The 20,427-nt window shown below is 47.8% G+C and overlaps 2 protein-coding genes across 2 annotated transcripts in view; one reads left to right on the forward strand and one right to left on the reverse strand.

The window, feature by feature from the left end:
• The window catches only part of LOC308235019 (uncharacterized protein), a 170,948-nt gene that overhangs the window by 29,012 nt on the left and 121,509 nt on the right, over positions 1 to 20,427 (forward strand). The window lies entirely within an intron of this gene.
• Positions 329 to 18,864, reverse strand: LOC308235015 (uncharacterized protein). The gene is made up of 3 exons (XM_080643614.1): positions 18,644 to 18,864; positions 17,462 to 17,588; positions 329 to 6,500 (listed from the first exon to the last, which is right to left on the reverse strand). Exons 1-3 carry the CDS (start codon positions 18,674 to 18,676, stop codon positions 3,673 to 3,675), a joined length of 2,988 nt encoding a protein of 995 aa, XP_080499740.1. The 5' UTR covers positions 18,677 to 18,864; the 3' UTR covers positions 329 to 3,672.

Genomic DNA, 20,427 nt, shown 5'->3' on the forward strand with positions numbered 1-20,427 from the left:
ACAGCAGCACCCAGGAAGAACAAGTATGGAATCCTGAGGAATTGAAGAGTTCACATTTAAGGGAAAGGAGAGATTTTATTACAACTGGAAGATGTTCCCCAGACGAGAAAAACCGAAAAATGTTCTTGTCCCAGGATCTTCCCTGGAGTGTCCGACCAGGCCTATAATCACAGTGCCAGAAGCAGTGTGCTGGAGACTATTTTTATATTTTAAATTTATTTGTTATTGTTGACGGCATAACAGATGTCTCCCATACACCCCTGTAGACCCTCCACCCTGTCCCACCTCTATCCCCACCCTTATTCTAAGATCTGTCAAACTGTCCCATGCATCAGGACATATTTCCTGTTTATTTTGTTCATCAGATCCCACATATAAGCAAGATCATGTGACATTTGTCTCGATCTGCTTATTTCACTTAGCATCCTATGCTGGTAAGAGATCTTTCTTTTTTAAAGCCCCCTAGTATTCCATTGTGTACATACATCACGGCTTTTTCACCCACTCACCTCCTGGTGGACACTTGGGGCCGTTTCCAGATCTTAACTATTGTAAATGGTGCTATGAACACAGAGGTGCAGGCATTTTTTCTTGTTTCAGGATTCTTAGGAAGCATTCCCGGAAATGGGACCGCTGGGTCAAACAGCAGTTTCATTTTTAGTTTTTTTCTAGGAAACTCCATCCTATTTCTAAGTGACCACACCGTGTGCAGTGCACCAAGGTCCCTCTTCTCTGCCTCCTCACCAGCACTTATTCCGATTTATTCAAAGCAGCCAGTCTAGTAGGTGAGGGGATACTTTATTATAGTGACCTGGACCACTGTTTCATGGTTTCATGTACATACTAGGGGCCCAGGGCACAAATCTGTGCACCTTGAAAGGAACTGTGGGCCATGAGGCTGGTGGTGGGCACAGGGCCAGGTCTCAGCCCATCCTCTGTGCCCCTGCCCAGCCCGTCCTGCTGCCACCTCTCACACCCACTGATGGTGCCGGCCCTGCCTGCATCTGCCAGGCCCGATCGCCCTTCAGGAGCAGGGGAAGACAGAGAAGCCCTCAGGGTGATCAGGACCTGCGCTGGGGGCCAGCAGCAGGTGCAAGGGGACTGTGGTGCACAGGAGCAAGTAATTTTCAGTAACCACAAGGCTCGCCCTGATGACAGGGACCAGTGCCCCATCTTGGTTTGGTGCAACTGCTCACCTCCCCCATCCCGCCGCAGCCGATGCCTGCCATGTTCGGCATGCGCCCCCTGGTAGTCAGTGCATGTCATAGCGACCAGTTATTCCACCATTCAGTCTATTTGCATATTAGCCTTTTATTATATAGGATATTGGTCATCTTGGGATAAATGTCTATTTAGGTCCTTTGCCCATTTTTTTTTTAAATTGGATTGTCTTCCTTTTGTTGAATTGTATGAGTTCTATCATTGCCGGGAGCAAGTGACCAGGGCTGTGAATTGACCCACAATGGGGTAAGATTTTTGTAATTTCAGGGAAATGTTTTGACATTTTTCTACTGTCATACATTGCTTTAGTATTTCTAATAATTAAAAAATCCTCACCAGAAGGCAGTTTTTTTCCATTGGTTTTTAGAGCGGAGGGTCGGGAGGAGGGAAAAAAAGAGAGGACCATCAGTATGAGACACAGGGATTGCTTTCCCCAGCAGCCTCAATGGGGACTCGTGATGGAACCTGTAACCCAGGTGTCGGAAGCCACCCATTGCCCTCACTAGCAGAAAGGAGTGGACAAGAAGCCTGGGAGGCTGGAGACCTTGAGCTCTGAAGTCAGAGCTCTGCACCCACTGTTTAGTTGAGAAGATGGTAGCTGAAGCAACTTCCACCTTTTAGTTTTATGTAAATCCTTGCTGCCTGGCTATTATTGGAATTGCCTCCCTAAGGGCTATGGGTGCATCCCAAAACCTGAATAAAAGGGAGAGCAAGGCCAGAGCAAAGCGGAGTCCTTCCTCTTGAGCTGGGCTCCTGCCTGGCCCCCAATTCCCAAATTTATATTTTCTTGTCTAGTCTCTTTCATTTGTGTGTGGCCTCCTCCAGAACCCGAACCCTGAACCCAAACCCTGAACCATGCGGGATGTGGGGGGGACACTCGCACCCAGGTACCTGCCCTTGACCTGGAATCAAACCTGCTACCTTTCTGGTGCACAGGCCAATGCTCAAACCACTGCACCACACTGGCTTGGGAACAAAAATGTGTTTTTTAAAAATTATGTACATTATTGTATGAAAACATAATGATATTGCACATTTCATAGACTACACTGATGTAGAGTGTAAACATAATTTTTATGTGCACTGTGAACCACTAAACGCCTGTGACTGGCTTTATTAGTTGTTCTAGAACCAAATACTTATTGTCTTCCCAGAATGCGTGTATGGCACACCTCTGATGTCCTTAACTTGTTCTCCTTTGTGTGCAATAAATACATAGTTGGAGCCAAAGGCAATAAATCAAATCCTTCTTGATTCCAGCCACACTGCTGCACAGGCAGAGCTGAGACTTCTGATTGCTTGAGGCTCCGATGCTATGAAGTATCAGTGTCATTTTTGTGTTGTTAACTTTGCATAGTGAGATCAACTGTTAAAAGGTTTTTCATCCAATATCATTTTTGCCCACTGGAATTTTGTCTACTCAGCCAGCTGTCATTGAATATATGTGGTTGAAGTAATTGGTTGATAATTATGGGCTAAATCAATTATTTTATGAGCTGTTGAGACATGTCTGCATTCTACAAAACTTTATCAGGACATGAGCACTTATTAAATAGAAATAATCTCTAAGTTTTCCTAATTTTATGTTTACCCAAAGTATATTTTATACATAAAAAGAGAGGAGAGCATAATACCCTGGTTTTGGTTTGCCATATTCAAGATGTTCTTTGGCCTGGCGGGTCTGACTCAATGGTTAGAGCACTGCCCCACATTCCGAATTATCTCAGGATGAACCTGGTCAAAGGCATGTACCTGGGTTGCAGGTTTGGTCCCTGGCTCCTGATTGTAGTATGTGTGGGAGTCAACCCATCCAGTCTCTCTCTCACACTGATGTTTCTGTCTCTCCTCTTTCCTTCCACTTTCTCTAAAATCCAACGGGAAAAATACCCGCAGGTGAGGATTAACAACAAAGAAAAAATAAGGCCTCGACTGTTTTACAAGGCAAAGCAATGAGTAATAGGCAGTTCCAAGTTTATGAACTGCAAGCTGGTAAATTTCATCACAAGTTATCATGTGAGACCAACACATCCCTGGAACTGGTAGTCATTTCTCTGTAAGCTTGAAGCAGAAGTCGGGATTTTCACTGAAATCCATGTCCAAATTAGTCATAAAGGGAAAGCTGACTACTGAGGGTTTGTTATTCCTAGATTGCTACAATATATGAAACCAGAGGTCTGCTTCCCAGAACACATTAGGCCATGACTGTTGCAAAAATTCTAAGGACATGCCAGAGTGAAAGGTTAAAGAACTTTAGCCACATAAATCTAGGAAGAGCCCCGGCCAATCAGAAAGTATAACATATTTACACACGCTTCTCATAAATGAAACTTATGGGGAATCTATCCACTGCACATACTCAGATGTATGAGTCTCAGTTCAGACCAATGAGTTCTGAAGGAATTTCCTCCGGGGCTTTTACACTGAACTGAAAATTGCACATCTCTAGCACTTCTAAGGCCTTTCCCTCATGTGAACTCTCTGATGTTGAGAGAGCGTAGATTTTCGTATAAAAAGTTTCCCACATTCATTGCATTCATAAGGCCTTTCTCCAGTGTGACCTCTCCGGTGTTGACTGAATTGGGAACTATCCCTAAACAATTTTCCACAGTCACTGCATTCATAAGGCCTTTCACCAGTGTGAACTCGATGATGATAACGAAGTTTGGAACTACAGATAAAAGATTTCCCACATTCACTGCACTCATAAGGCCTTTCTCCTGTGTGAACTCTCTGATGATAACGAAGGGTGGAACCAGAAGCAAAAGATTTTCCACACTGACTGCATTTGTAAGGCTTTTTTCCTGTGTGAACTCTCTGATGATAAGATAGTGTGTCACTACTAGCAAAAGATTTCCCACATTCACTACACTCATAAGGCCTTTCTCCAGTGTGAACTCTCTGGTGTCGAACAAGTATCGAGCTACTGGTAAAAGATTTCCCACATTGAATGCACTGGTATGGCCTTTCTCCCCTGTGAAGTCTCCGATGATAACCAAGACCAGAGGTAGAGGTAAAAGATTTACCACACTCACTACACTTGTAAGACCTTTCTCTATTATGAATTTTCTGGTGTATTGACAGGGAAGATTTGTGGCTAAAAGTTTTCCCACATTCATTACACTCATAAGGTCTCTCTCCAGTGTGACCTCTCTGGTGTTTAGTGAATTGTGATCTATCCTTAAAAGTTTTTCCACACTCACTGCACTCATATGGCCTTTCTCCAGTATGTACTCTGTGATGGTAACGGAGGCTCGAGCTAAAAGTAAAAGATTTTCCACATTGACTGCATTTGTAAGGTCGTTCTCCTGTGTGAACTCTCTGATGGTAATTGAGGGTGGAACTAGATGTAAAGGATTTCCCACATTCATTGCATTCATAAGGCCTTTTCCCCGCATGAGTTCTCAGATGATAGGAGAGGGTGGAGCTAGAAGTAAAGGATTTTCCACATTCTGTGCACACATAAGGTTTTTCTCCTGTGTGAACTCTCCGGTGTTGAATGAGTGTCGACTTATTGTTAAAAGATTTCCCACATTCACTACACTCATAAGGTCTTTCTCCTGTGTGTACTCTCTGGTGTAAAATGAGGTTATTTCTTCGAATAAAGGATTTTCCACATTCATTACACTCATAAGGCCTTTCTCCTGAGTGAGTTTTCTGATGATACTGGAAGTCAGATCTGGAGATAAAAGATTTCCCACACTCACTGCACTCATAAGGCCTTTCTCCTGTGTGAACACTCTGATGATAACGGAGGGCAGAGCTAGTAGTAAAAGATCTCCCACATTCACTGCACTCATAAGGCCTTTTCCCAAGGTGGCCTCGCTCATGATACTGAAGTGTGGAACTACAAGTAAAAGATTTGCCACAATTGCTGCATACGTAAGGCTTTTCTCCTGTGTGAATCCTCTGGTGTCTAACAAGTGTCCACCTATTGTTAAAGGATTTCCCACACTCACTGCAGTCATAAGGCCTTTCTCCAGTGTGAACTCTATGATGATAACGGAGGCTAGAACTAAAAGTAAAAGATTTCCCACATTCACCACACTGATAAGGCCTGTACCCTGAATGAACTCTAAGGTGTATAAGGAGGTTATTTCTTCGGGTAAAGGACTTCCCACATTCACTACATTCATAAGGCCTTTCTCCAGTGTGAACTCTCTGATGATAACGAAGAGCTGTACGAGTGATAAAAGACTTCCCACATTCACTGCACTCATGAGGCCTTTCTCCAGTGTGAACTCTCAGATGATAACGGAGGTCAGACCTAGAGATAAAAGATTTCCCACAATCACTGCACCCATAAGGTCTTTCTCCTGTGTGAGAGCTCTGATGATAACTGAGGGCAGCAACAGAGGTAAACGATTTTTCACAGTCCTTACACTTATAAGGTTTTTCTTGCAATTGAACTTTCGGGTATTCAATGGACACTGAACAAAGACTAAAGGGTTCTGTACATTCACTGCACACATAACTGTTTTTGCCATTGTGTTGTTCCTGGGTATTAATGAGGACAGTTTTGTGGCTTAAGGATTTTCCACATTTGCTGCACTTGTACTGCCTTGAACCTGCATGAATTTTTCGATGCTGACTGAGGGTTGAGCTTCCACTAAAGGTTTTTCCATTTTTGCCACACACATAAATACTTTTTCCAGAGTGGAGTCTGCAGTGAGTAACAAATGAGGATTTATACTTGAATATTTTCCCACATTCACTGCACACAAAACGCTGTCTTGCAGGATCGACATCCTGGTCCTGAACAAGTAGGCGCTTGGGGTTAAAGGCTTTTTTGCATTTCCCAGGAGGGTCAAGACTTGTCCTGCATTGTGAAGGTGCTTCCCACTGGGTGCCCTCCTTTGGCTCCTTCGCTTTCTGAGTCGGCTGTTGCTGCTGCTGTCCCACGCTGGGCAGGAAGTCCCTCTCACCCTGCTCAGAGGTAAAGGTCTCCCCGGACATGTGGGTGCTGCAGCTCTTCCCGAATGAGGCCGTGTCCGCACTGCTTCCGAAGGGCTCCTCTCCCACGTGCTGCTCCTTAGGCTGGTGACAGTTTACACTGAAATAAAACCGTTTTGCGCACGCCCCACAGCTCAGCAGTTTCTGGCTGTGTTGCGTCCCCTGCTGCTCGACCAAGTGGAAAATGTCCCTCAAGACCGGTCCACAACGCTCACAGGGGTGTCTCTTCTGGGAAGGTGAGGCTGCCTTGGGACTCTTCCCCTGCGACACGCCAACAGAAACCCGCTGTTCACTGTGTGATTCCACATCGTCGGCTCCACAGCAGCAACCTGAACACAAAGAAATGCTTTTGAATTACATGTCGACTAAAGGGAAGGGAGAAACACATCTACATATGAAATGCTTTGCAAAGGAAGAAAATTCCATTGAAGGACTGGCTGACTACTTTGTGCTACTAGGCTTCTAAGGTCAGAACCAGGGGAAGGATGTGGGTGTGACACAACAAAGAGAGGCACAGCATACAATGCATTTTCTCTGCCAGCAGATTCCTGCATATCCTCTGCTGCGGCTGATGCACAGCTGGTAGAAGCACGCATGTCAGCCCATTACTATCCAAATGTAATGTATTAGCTGCTGTCCAAGGTCAATACAGAAATTTTCAACATCTCACAGCACCATCTGTGAGGGCACTGTTGAAGAGAACTGAGCAAAGAGTGGTAAGAGGGCAGGTGAGATGGGAGTCGAGGGAGGGGGAAATATCCGTGGGCTAGAAACCACAGTAGACACGGTTAAGTGCCAAAGCTGGAAGAAGAGGAGAAATGGGTTTGGGTACTGGCAATGACACAAACCCTCTGGTTGAGCAAAGACAGGTTCGTGGTATGATCTGAACAATGTCCTGACAACACAATTTTTACAACTGCCAGTCACTAGGAACACACCCCCTGTGAACCCACTTGGCCATGGCTAGACAGAGACCCATCCTGTGATACATGCAGAAAGGACTCATCCCAAAAAGTCCTAGCAGGGCGACTACATACAACATGGATGACAGAATGAAAAAAACGGAACACGTGAGTGGAGAGGTCTGTTCCAGAGTAACTCAGCACACAACATACCCAGAAAGCACATCTAGGTGAGTGATGTCAGCAATGTGGTGGAGGAAACTAGCTTTTGTCACCACCAACAAAAAATTAAGGCCGCTCTTTACAAGCAAAATTTGCCCTTAGAATTCTCAAGAACACAATTAAGATACAGCACCAACCCATGGAGCATAAAAAGGAGAATAAACACAAAGGAAATCACTGGGAACGACAGCACAGTGAAGACACCTGGAGCAGAAAAAGAAGTAAGAAAGGCAGGAGCCATGAGTATCAACCAAAGGGCAAATGCCATCCATTGCCAATGTCCTCCTCTGCGGAGGACGCCAGAAACCTTTTCCAGAAAGACCCTCGATAGCTCGCACTACGTCCAAGGACACCCACAGTTTGCACAGCAGAGTTGGCCAAGTGACGATAGGCATGAATCCCAGCTGCCTTCTCCACAGAGGCCATACCCTATACCCCCCTGGCCCCAGAGCCACAACTGTTCCTGAAATGCCAATATTAGATAACCTGACCCCACTGCTGTCACACGAATGCCCGGTTCTCAGGCACCAAAGCCATGGGCAATATGGAGGAGCTGACTCCTCAGACACGAGCTACTTGTGTGTGTATCTGTGCTCTGCTCACAGGCTCCATCACTCATTAGGGTGTGACTGCATCTCACACGGCAAAGTCAATGCCATTGGGAGCTATTAAAATCAGACACGAATTCCACCATCACCATGAGGACACCCTGTACTCAGCACCTAAAGGGAACAACTGAGCCAAAAACATTTCCCTTGAGAGAACAAAATCAGCATGTCTAAAGCAATCTTCTTCACTGATGTGAGCACAGAAAGCCTTAGCTACTGAGGACCCCTGCAATTTCACTAACACTGACTTCCGGTTACACAGCTACAGAGATTAAGAGTTCGGCCTTCTTGTAGTCAGAACTGCAACACCAACCAAGTCAGCACAGTGACACCCCCCACACAGGTGAAGCTCTTCCCACCAAAACCTTTCCAGAAAGTCAAAGTAACCCACCCTATGAAATGTACAGACATCAACACAAGGCTACAAAAAAACCAATCAATCAATCAATCAATCAATCAAACAAAACATTTTTTAAAAAATCAAGGAAACATGACACCCCACCAACCAAAGGAACACACAAATTTAACAATCACTCCAAAGAAATGCACATCTGTGTATGGTCAGAAAAGGATTTCAAAATAAATAATTTAAGCAAGCTACGAAGGAAAGAAAGAAAGAAAGAAAGAAAAAAAGAGAGGGAGGGAGGGAGGGAGGGGGGGGGAAGGAGGGAGGAAAGGAAAGGAACGGAAAGGAAAGGCAAGGAAAGGAAAGGAAAGGACACACAATTGCCCTGGCTGAGATAGCTCAGTTGGTTGGAGTGCAGTCCCGATCACAGGAAGGTAATGGGTTTGATTCCCAGTCAGGGCACATATGTATGTTGTGGGTTAGAGACCCAGTCAGGGTGGATACAAGAGGCAACGAATCAATGTCTCTCTCACATCAATGTTTCTCTGTCTCTCTCTCACCCCTCCCCTTCTCCCTCTCTAAAATCAATTTTAAAAATAAAAATTAAAAAAGACAAGAAAATTATACAAACAAAATGAGATTTTCCAGCAGAGAAATAGAAAATATAAAAGAAAAAATGAAAATTATTGTGCTGAAAAATAAATGAAATGAAAAAATGCTATAGAGCATCTAGTTCACTTGATCAATCAAAACGATTCTGAAAGTGACTGTTCGTCTTCTGATATTATGCAGTCAAAACAAATTTACGAAAAGAGAATAAAAAAATCCTACATGAATTATGTGTTGGCATGAAATAATGATATTCACATTATGGAAGTCCTAGAAGGGGAAGTCAGACAAAAGGGATAGAAAGCTTATTTAAATAATGGACCTAGCTGATTTGGCTTAGTGGAATACGGGACGGCTTGCAGAAAGAAGGGACCTGGGTTCAATCCCGGTCAAGGGCATGTACCCGGTTGGGGCATGTGCATAAGACAACCAATCGATGCGTCTCTCTCACACTGATGTTTCTGTCTCTCCCACCTTTCAATTCTCTCTAAAAATCAGTGGAAAAATATCCTTAGGCCCTAACCAGTTTGGCTCAGTGGATAGAGCATCAGCCTGTGGACTCAAGGGTCCCAGGTTCGATTCCGGTCAAGGGCATGTACCTTGGTTGCGGGCACATCCCCAGTGGGGACTGTGCAGGAGGCAGCTGATCGATGTTTCTCTCTCATCGATGTTTCTAACTCTCTCTCCCTCTCCCTTCCTCTCTGTAAAAAAATCAATAAAATATATTCAAAAATATATATCCTCAGATGAGGATAAACAAAAACAAACAAAACATTTTAAATAATGGAAACAACCTCAGAAAATCTGGATATAGAAGCAGTTACCTAAGAGCATGAGGCTCATAAATCCCCAAACACATTCAATACAAAAAGGCTGCACCAAAAAACATTACACTAAAACTCAAAAAGAAATGACCAAGAGAATTTTGAAAGCTGCAAGAAAAAAGAAACTCATCTCCGTAATACAAGGGTGATAAAGGTAAGAGTGGTTTTCTTAGCTGAAACACTGCACACCAAGAGAGAGTGGGATGGTATATCCCAGTGGTCGGCAAACTCATTAGTCAACAGAGCCAAATATCAACAGTACGAATGAAATTTCTTTTGAGAGCCAAATTTTTTTTTTTTTAAATATATTTTATTGATATTTTACAGAGAGGAAGGGAGAGGGATAGAGAGCTAGAAACATCGATGAGAGAGAGACATCGATCAGCTGCCTCCTGCACACCCCCCACCGGGGATGTGCCCGCAACCAAGGCACATGCCCTTGACCGGAATCGAACCCGGGACCCTTCAGTCCGCAGGCCGACGCTCTATCCACTGAGCCAAACCGGTTTTGGCAAGAGAGCCAAATTTTTTAAACTTAAACTTCTTCTAACGCCACTTCTTCAAAAGAAACTCACAAAGGCTGTGGTATTTTGTGGAAAAGCAACACTCAGGGGGCCAAAGAGCCGCATGTGGCTCGTGAGCCGCAGTTTGCCGACCACTGGTATATCCTAAATGCTGAAAGAACAAAACTGCAAGCCAAGATACTTTGCCAGCAAAGGTGACCTTGAGAAATGAAGGTGAGACACTTTGCCAGACAAACCAAAGCTGAGGGAATTCATCAACACTTCCCCTATCCTATGAGAAATGCTACAGCAAGTTGTTCAAGCTAAAATGAAAGTATACTAACTAGTAACATAAAAATATCAAATACACTGATAAAGTATAATATTAAAATTCAAAATACTCTCATTTCCTAATGTTTACAAAATATAAAAGATGTGAATTGGACATCAAAAATAAAATGTGTGTATGGGGAGGGGGGATGTTAAAGAGGAGAGTTTTGGCCCTAGCCAGTTTGGGTCAGTGGATAAAGCATCAGCCTGCAGACTGAAGGGGTGCGGGTTGGATTCCCGGTCAAGGGCATGTACCTCAGTTGCAGGCTCTGTCCCTGGTGCCAGTTGGGGAGCATGCAGTAGGCAACCGATCAATGTGTCTCTCTCAAATCCATGTTTCTCTCCCTGTCTCTCCCCCTCCCTTCCACTCTCTCTAAAAATCAATGGGAAATATTATCCTCAGGTGAGGATTAACAACAAAAGGTAGACTGTTGCTTTACAATTGAAGTTGGTAGCTTAGAATAGAATGTTTTAATTATAAGATTTTATATAAGCCTCTAGTAATCTCAAAGCAAAATGCAACAGATACACAAAAGACAAAGGAATAAAAACATGCCGCTGCCCTAGCTGGTTGGGTCTGTAGGTAAGAACACTGGCCTGTGGACTAAAGGGCCCCAGGTTCGATTCAGGTCAAGGGAATGTGCCTGGGTTGCAGGCTTGATCCCCAGCAGGGTATGCAGGAGGCAGGTGACCTATTCTCTGTCATCACTGATGCCTCTATCCCTCTTTCCCTCTCCTGTTCGCTCTCAGAAATCAATAAAAATATTTATAAAAAACATATTACCTATCTATATCTATATATCTATATGTATACACACATATAGATATATATAGAAAGAGAGAGAGACGGAATTTTAAAAATTTCAAAATTTGTCTTAGAAGACCAGCAATAACCTGGCACCAAAGCCAGATAATGACACTACAAGAAAAGACTATAAAAGACTAACATCCCTAATGAATATATATAAAACAACAAACCCTCAACAAATTAATAGCAAATTCAACAGCACATAAAAATATCATAAACTGTGATTACATGGGATTTTTCCCTCGAGTGCAAGAATGGTTCATCATGAACAAAATCAGCAAATGTGCTTTACCACATTAACAGAACGAAGGGGGAAAAAATCTTATGATCATCACAATAGATGCAGAAAAGCATTTAACAAAATTCAGAATTCTTTCATGATAAAACCTCACAAAGTATTGGATGTAGAAGCCTGGGCTGGGTAGCTCAATTGGTTAGAGTGTCGGCCTAACATGCCAAGATTGCAGGTTTGATCTCCAGTCAGGGCACATATAAGAAGGAATGAAAGATTGCATAAATAAGTGGAACAATAAGTTGAAGTTTCTCCTTCTCTTTCTCTCTCTCAATTTCTCTCTTTCCTTATAAAAATAAATAAAAATCACCCTGGCCCATGTTGTTAAGTGATTAGAGCCTCAGCCCTTGGAAGAAGGGGTCACAGGCTCATTTCCTGGTCAGGGTTACAAGCCCAGTTTGTGGGTTCATGCCCCACCAGTGCAGGAGGTAACCAGGTCAACGTGTCTCTCTCACATCGATGTTTCTCTGTCCCCCTCTCCTCCTTCTCCTTCACCCTCTTTAAAATCAATGGAGAAAATATCCTTAAATGAAGATTTAAAAACATTTTAAATTGCCCGGCCAGTGTCACTCATGGTTGGACGACAACCTAGGAACCAGGAGGTCACGGTTTGAATCCCAGTCAGGGCACATGCACAGGTAACAGGCTTAGCTCCCCTTAGGGGGGCAGGCAGGAGGCAACCGAATAATGATTCTCTCTCATCATGGATATTTCTCTCTCTCTCTCTCCTCTCCCTCGCTCTCTGAAATACCCACACACACATATAAAGGGAGTACAACTGCTTGTGTTTGCAGATGACATTATCTGTATATATAAAGCAGTAATATGCAAATTATCCATTATGGTGTCACATTCACAATGGCGGGTGGGCGGGGCTGCGTGCGCAACCAGTCACCAGGAGATAGGTCTGCCCCCGACCCCCTCCCTCGGGCGGTGGCAGTGGTTCCCTCCCGCCTCCCGCGGAATCAGCACGCCTCCCGCGGAATCAGCACGGGTCCCTCCCGGCTCCCGTAGGCGCCAGTGGCTCCCTTCTGCCTCCCGTGGAAGCAGTGCGGCTCCCGGTGGCCCGCTGCGGTCCCGCCCACTCCTGCGGAAGTGGCGGGCGGCTTACTGGACGCAATGGGCCGCTAGTCTCATATAAAGAACATCCTAAAAACTCCACCGAAACACCTCCAGCAGGAATAAACAAGCCCAATAAATTTGCAGAATTCCAAATGCACATAGAACTCAGTGTATCAATGCACTAACAATAAAATACCTGGATAAGGAATTTAGAAATCAATCTCATTTATACTACCATTAAAAACAATAAAATATTTAGCAATAAATTTAATAAAGAAGGTGAAAGACCTGGACTCTGAAAACCATAAGACAACTGACGAAAAGAACTGAAGACTCAAATTAATGAAAAGACATCCTGTGTTCTTGGATGGGAAGCATTATTATTGTTAAAATATCTCTACTAACAGCCCTAACCGTTTGGCTCAGTGGATAGAGCATCGACCTGTGGACTGAAGGGTCCCAGGTTCGATTCCGGTCAAGGGCATGTATCTTGGTTGCGGGCACATCCCCAGTAGGGAGTGTGCAGGAGGCAGCTGATCGATGTTTCTAACTCTCTATCCCTCTCCCTTCCTTTCTGTAAAAGAAAAAAAAAAAAAAATCAATAAAATATATTAAGAAAAAAATCTCTACTAACAAATTCAACATGATTCCATGCATACTCTAACAAAATCCAAGGGAATTTTTACCAGAAAAAAAAAAATCTTAAAATTCAAATCACAAGACATTTCTAACCGTCAAAGCAATTTTAATAAACAAGATCATCAGTAGAGTTACAGGCATGAAACTTCATGATTTAAAGCATGTTACAAAACAAATTAATCAAAGCTAACACAAATAGATACACAGACACACAGGTGTAAGAACAGAATACAGACAGCCCAGAAAGAAACCCACGTATGTGGTCAAGTACTCTTTGACAAGGACACCAAAAACACAAAATGGGGGGAAAACAGTGTCTTCAATAAACAGTGTAGGACCCTGGCCAGGTAGCTGCTCAGTTGGTTACAGCATTGTCCAGATAAGCCAAGGTTGTGGGTTCAATCCCTGGTCAGGGCCCATATAAGAACCAACCAATGAATGTGTAAAAAAGAGGAAGAGCAAATCAATGTTTCTCTCTCATCCACTCCCTCTCTCTCTCACTTGCTCTCTGTCTTTAAAAATAAACAAATGAAAAACAATGTTGAGAAAACTGGATATGCACCTGCAAGAAAAATACTGGGGCCCTACCTTACACCGCTCACAAAAATTAAATCGAAACAAAAATTAATTTGAAATGCATTAAAAACTTCAACGTGACATATGGAAATTTAAAACTCCTTGGCATTGGTTTTGGCAATGATTTTTGGATGTCCCCAACAGCAGACAACAAAGATAAAAATGAACGAGCTGAGCTACATCCAACTAAAAGGCATCTGAAAGCAAAGAAAACATTCATGAGAAATGAAGAGTGAAAAGTATGTGTAAAGGCTGTCTCATAGGGAGAGCTAAAATACACAAGGTGTTCATACAACTTCATAGGAATAAACCACCCAATTGAAAAATGGGCAGCCCTGGCCGGTGTGGCTCCGTGTTTACAGCGTCTGCCCTCGCACAGAAGGGTCCTGGGGAGCATATTGGAGGCAACCAGTGTATGTGAGACCTCACATCAATGTTTCTCCCTCACCCTCACCTCCTCCCACCCTTCTACTCTCTCTGAAGAGCAATGGTGACGATTAACAAAACAAAAAAAGGGTACAAAGGTTCCTTTATAAGATGAGAGAGTTCTAAGGACGTACTTAAGAACATGGTGACTACAGTTAATAATGTTATACTAAAGGCTCGTGCATGAAATTCATGCACTGGTGTGTGTGTGTGTGTGTGTGTGTGTGTGTGTGTGTGTGTGTGTGTGTTTCTGCTTAGCCCAGCCTGCACACTCTCCAATCTGGGACCCCTCGGGGGATGTCCGACTGCTGTGATCGGGCCTAAACCGGCAGTCGGATATCCCTCTCACAAACCAGGACTGCTGGCCCCTAACTGCTCACCTGCCTGCCTGCCTGCCTGATCGCCCCTAACCGCCTCTGCCTGCCAGCCTCGTTGCCCCTAACTGCCCCCTCGCCGGCCTGGTTGTCGCCAACTGCGTCCCCTGCTGGCCTAGTCGGCCATCACTGCCCCCCCTGCCGCCCCTGCCAGCCTAGTCAGCCCACACAGCCTGCTGTTTAGTGGTTTAGTTGCCCCTCACTAACCCCCTGCCGGCCTGGTCGTCCCACGCAGCCTGCTGCTCAGTCATTTGGTCGTCCCTCACTAACTCCTTGCCGGCCTGGCTGCCCCACGCAGCCTGTTTGGTCATCTGTTGGGTTGTTTCAGATGTGACGGCCCCTCACTCTTTTTATATGTACTAGAGGCCTGGTGCACGGAATTCATGCACTTGGGGGGGGGGGTGTCCCTCAGTCCGTCCTGTGCCCTCTCACAGTCCAGCAGCCCTCGGGGATGTCCAACTGCTGGGATCGGGCCTAAGCCGGCCGTCGGAGGAGGCAGGAGAGGCTCCCGCCACCGCCACTGCGCTTACCAGCCATGAGCCTGGCTGCTGGCTGAGCGGCACTGCCTCTGTGGGAGCGCACTGACCACCAGGGGCAGCTCCTGTGCTGAGCATTTGCTCTCTGGTGGTCAGTGCGTGTCATAGCGACTGGCCGTTCAGCAGTATGGTCAACTTGGATATTAGTCTTTTATTATATAGGACAGACTAGTGGCCCGGTGCACAATATGTGCACGGTGGGGAGGGGATTCCCTCAGCCCAGCCCGCACCCTCTCCAATCGAGGACCCCTTGGGGGATGTCCGACCGCTGGTAAATCGGCGGTCAGACATCCCTCTCACAATCTGGGACTGCTGGCTTCTAACTGTTCACCTGCCTGATCACCCCTAACTGCCTTATCACCCCTAACTGCCTTTGCCTACCTGCCTGATCGCCCCTAACTGCCCTCCCCTGCTGGCCTGATCTCGCCCCCAACTGCCCTCCCCTGCTGACCTGATCTCGCCCCCAAATGCCCTCCTCTGCCGACCTGATTGCCCCTAACCCCCTGCTGGCCTCATCTCATCCCCAACTGCTCTCCCCTGCCGGCCAGATCTCACCCCCAACTGCCTCAGCCTGCCTGATCACCCCTAAGTGCCTCTGCCTCAGCCCTTTCCACCATGGCTTTGTCGGGAAGACAGCCAGTTGACTGGGTCTAATTAGCATATTACCCTTTTATTAATATAAGCTAGAGGCCCAGTGCATGAATTGGTGGGTTCTGGCCAGCCTGCCCCTGATTGGGGGTAGAGGGCTGATCGGGGGCGGGCCAGCTGGGGGGAAGGGCTGCGAGCAGTTGACCTGCTGCCCCGGCCTCCGATCAGGGTCGGGGGGTGATCACGGGTGGGGCTGGCCCACAGGAGGGGCCATGGGCAGTTGGGGGGGCTGATTGTGGCCCAGATCGGGCCAGTTGGCCACCACAGTACTGCATCATAGTAACCAGCCCTTCTGGTCGTTCGGCCGCTGGGCTTTTATATAAATAGATTATATAGGATAGGATTGCTAAAATGGGAGCGAAAAGCCTTTTCAGCAGGAGATGCTCTTGGCAGACAAAAACACATAATCCCTATCTCTATACTGTTAGCCAGCCATATGCACTATACTGCCAAACCAGTCATTGAAAAATTGAATCTCTTTCTTACACCTCACACCAAACAGCTGTTGCCCTTAAAACCCCTCCTCAGCCCCCACCTTATGTTCTACTTTCATAGTTCACCCAGATTAGATTCTGATTGGTCAATTTCTATGCCAGTCAATGTCAAAAGCTCCGCCTCCTAGGCAGCCATTGGCTCCTGGCACTTCACCCAGATTAGATTCTGATTGGTCAGTTTCTATGCCAGTCAGCATCTCCAGGCCTATCTCTGGGCCTGATCAGCAGCCCCTGGGAGGCCCAGAGAGAAACAGAGGCTTGGCTGCTGTGAATCCCGAGGGAAAGAGAGGCAACAGCTGATCAACAGCTGCCACTGAGGCTGCAGATCAGACCCTGCCTCTCCCTCTGCAGGCCTCTCTCTGGGCCTGATCCCCAGCCCCCGCACCAGCTGCCGTGGCAACCCAGCACTGACTTCCCGCATTAGGTCAAGCGTTCGGTTGTGGTGGACCCTGGCTCTTTATATATATAGATAATTGAAATTAACTGACAGTAGATCTTAACCACTCACAGCAAAAAAACATCAACTTCATATGGAGATACTTGTTTGATTAACTTTACTGTGGACATTACTTTGGTACAGACATAAACCAGCCCACGGTGAACTTTCATACATACAAGTCTGTATAGCAACCAGGCTGGGACACAAACAAGGAAAACAGACCTGAACACCACACACTGTGCAGGGGAGTCTTACAGAAGAGCCCAGGCTGCAGGTAAGGAGCCACCCGACAACCCCCGCAGGTCCTGGCACAGGGAGGCAGGAGGGAATGACCCCACAGGAGGGGCCAAACCCCGGGAGACGGACGGGGTACGGATCTGGACACATCGGCCCAGACACGGAGAGGGCAAACGGCAAATCCATGGCGCTCAATGCAGTGCTACTGACTGACCTGGATTCCGTCCCCAAAGGGCTCGGTATTGGGACCGCGGGGGAGAGAAGAGGGCAGTGCAAACCAACCAGGCCCAGCAATACAGCCACCACCCGCCAACCGGGGAGGCAGCAGGGCTGAGGGCCAGGCCGAGGCCTGAGAGAGGTGAGAGGGTGGAGGGAGGAGAGTCCAGTCCAGGTCACTGGTGAGGCTGAGTCTTACCCAGAGAGGATACAAGTGCAAAGTTCTCCAGCATCACCCGCAGGTACAGGCGTCTCTGAGCCTCACCCACCAGCCTCCATTCTTCCCGGGAGAAATGCACGGCAACGTCCTCAAAGGTCACACTGGCCTGTAATAACGGGGACAGAGGGAACCATGAACATTCTGTGCCTGAGAACCCACAGTCCCTCTCCCCGCCCATCTACCCCTCACTCCGCCTCCTCCACAGCTCCCCCCTCAGAGGAACGCCACAGGTGGGCATAGGTGCCAGGGGTGCCCGCCCTATCCTCGGGGTCCCTTCATGCATGAGGGTCTGCCCTCGGCAACATCAGGCAGGAGGGCACAGAGAGGGGGTCCAGCTCTGGTCCTGGCTTGGAGGGCCCCCCATCATGGCATGCATCCCCCTTGGGGTCTCCAGAGGGTGACAAGGCACCGCCAAGCCTGGGCTCGGGCGTCACCTGTCAGGCCCCAAGGCCCGGCCCCCCGCCCCTAACTCCCACTTACCCCCACTACGCACAGCCTTCTGCAGACTGCACCCCTCCCACCTCCCGTCCCCACTGCACCCCACAGCCACGCACTCGGGGAGACGCCGCTAGGAAGGCCTCCTCTGCACGTCTGGCCCTGCTTCCCTGGCCGCCCCAGGAGCTCCCCTGCAGGTCAGAGGCCCGCGACCCCCTCCCGCTTCTGGGCGGTCCCCCCAGCAGCCGCCACGTCCTCCCTCCACTCACCCTTCCCGCCGCCCCAGAGCAGAGGGGCCCCACGCCGGGCACAGGGACCCTCCACGGGAACCGCACGAGCGCCAGGTCTCACCCACCAGCTACACGGAAACTCCCACCCCATCAAAGCGCACCCCCACATTCTGGGGACCCCAAGCGGGAGGGGGAGGCAGCAGCTTTGCCCGCAGTCATCTCGGCCCCCTGCCTCCTCCGCCCCCAGGACCCTCCGGTCCACTGCTCCTCCCGAAGCCTCAGCCGCTGGCCCGACAGGCCTCCCTCCCCGGGAGTCACGTGACCACTCCCGCCCCCCCCTTTCCCTCGGGGCCGGGCCTGCTCCCTCCCCAGCCAGTTGCGCCGCCAGGACCTGCTTCCCGCCCAAAGGTGGGCCACCCGGGCCTGGGCTGCAGGAGGGGACGGGGGCCCGCACCGCGGGCTGCGGGGTTGGGCGGGAGGCGGGGGACGCGCTCACCTCAGCCGGGCGCCTCGGAGCGGCCGCCGCCATCGGACCCTGCGGGCGGGGCGGCGGGCGAGGAGGGACCCCGTCCCGCCCTGAGGCCGGTCACTCGCGGGGTCGCCGAGCCTCGCCCACGCGTGTTGCGGCGGCGGGGACCGCGACTCCTCGGCGCCTTCTGCCTTCCGCCTCCTGAACGTCCACACACGGCGACTCAAAGGCCGCAAGGACTCCGACCAGCAGCCAATATGGCCGCGAGGAGGACGATGCCGGAAGTCCCGCCCCAACTCGCGGAAATGCTTTTACCCTGATCTGCCATTGGCTCCACGCAGCGCACGTTCTTCTGGGTAATGTAGTTCCTAGCCCTCCACAGGCCACAGACGTCTCCCCGGAGAGCCCCTGGGACCTTTGCCCCTGGGACCTTTGCCCCTGGAGGGAGCCTGTGAAGTGACGCTGCTCCTCGGAGGGAAGGGCTGGCTCCCGGGGAACCGCAGCAAACTCTCCATTCTGACCCCAACGACCTGCGGATTGCTTCCGGGCTCAGCGCCACAGTCTGTGCGGCCCCGCCCCTCAGGTGTCAATTGCAAGTCCACGTGGTATCTGTGCTTCAGTCCAACAGGCTGTGTATATATTTCTCCTCCAACATATTTGTTATTGACTTCAGAGAGAGGGAGAGAGAGAGACACATCCACGATGAGAGAGAATCCTGCACCGGCTGCCTCCTGCACGCCCCACTCTGGGGATGGAGCCTGCAACCCGGGCCTGTGCCCTTGACCAGAATCGAACCCGGGACCCTGAGTCTTTTTTCATACCTGGTCTCCCCTGAGGGGCTGGAGCCAGGGCAGAGGGTCAGGAGTCCTCTCAGCCATTACCTAGCCATGCCAGGCCTTGCTCCTTCTCTGGGCCTGAAGGTGAAACACAACCGACCCGTGGAGACAATGGTAGAGATAGATGATAGATAGATAGATAGATAGATAGATAGATAGATAGATAGATGATAGATAGATGATAGATAGATAGATGATAGATAGATAGATAGATGATAGATAGATAGATAGATAGATAGATGATAGATAGATAGATAGATAGACAGACAGATAGATAGATGATAGATAGATAGATATAGATGATAGATAGATAGATAGATAGACAGACAGACAGACAGATAGATAGATGATAGATAGATAGATAGATATAGATGATAGATAGATAGATAGATGATAGATAGATAGATAGATGATAGATAGATAGATAGATAGATAGATAGATAGACACATAGAGATACGGATGTGGTTATGCATATGGATATGGATATGGATAGATGTAGATGTATACATCTATCTATATCTATCCTTCTATCTCTATATATATCACCTAGAGAGAGAGGGAGAGAGAAACATCGATGGGTGCCTCTCGCACACACCGACACACCCCAACTGGGGATTGAACAAGCCTGCAGACAGGCACGTGCCCTGACGGGGAGTGGAACTGTCCTCCTTATGGAGCACAGGATGGCGCTCTACCAGCTGAGCCACACCTGCCAGGGCGACGCTGCCCTCCTCTTAGAGAACACCTTAGAGACAAGGACCCCTCCAAAAAATCAGCAAAAACTAGAAGTTTTACCAAAGTTGTTGACAGATACTCTACCTATCATTGCTATTTCGTTTCTATGATCTTTTTCTTTTCCTTTATTATTTTGTAAATATATCTTATTGATTTTTTACAGAGAGGAAGGGAGAGGGACAGAGAGTGAGAAACATCGATGAGAGAGAAACATCGATCAGCTGCCTCCTGCACACCCC

Source organism: Plecotus auritus, assembly GCF_963455305.1.
Source record: "Plecotus auritus genome assembly, chromosome: 10".
In the NCBI taxonomy this organism is placed as follows: domain Eukaryota; kingdom Metazoa; phylum Chordata; class Mammalia; order Chiroptera; family Vespertilionidae; genus Plecotus; species Plecotus auritus.

What these genes read in the sequence shown, in the direction of transcription:
- LOC308235015 (XM_080643614.1), bottom strand. Translation starts at nt 18,676, where the DNA reads ATGGCGGCGGCCGCTCCGAGGCGCCCGGCTGAG. An exon ending in CTCCGAGGCGCCCGGCTGAG is followed by an intron (nt 17,589 to 18,643) that starts GTGAGCGCGTCC and finishes CCGTTATTACAG; the next exon opens with GCCAGTGTGACCTTTGAGGA. An exon ending in TGCACTTGTATCCTCTCTGG is followed by an intron (nt 6,501 to 17,461) that starts GTAAGACTCAGC and finishes CTTTGTGTTCAG; the next exon opens with GTTGCTGCTGTGGAGCCGAC.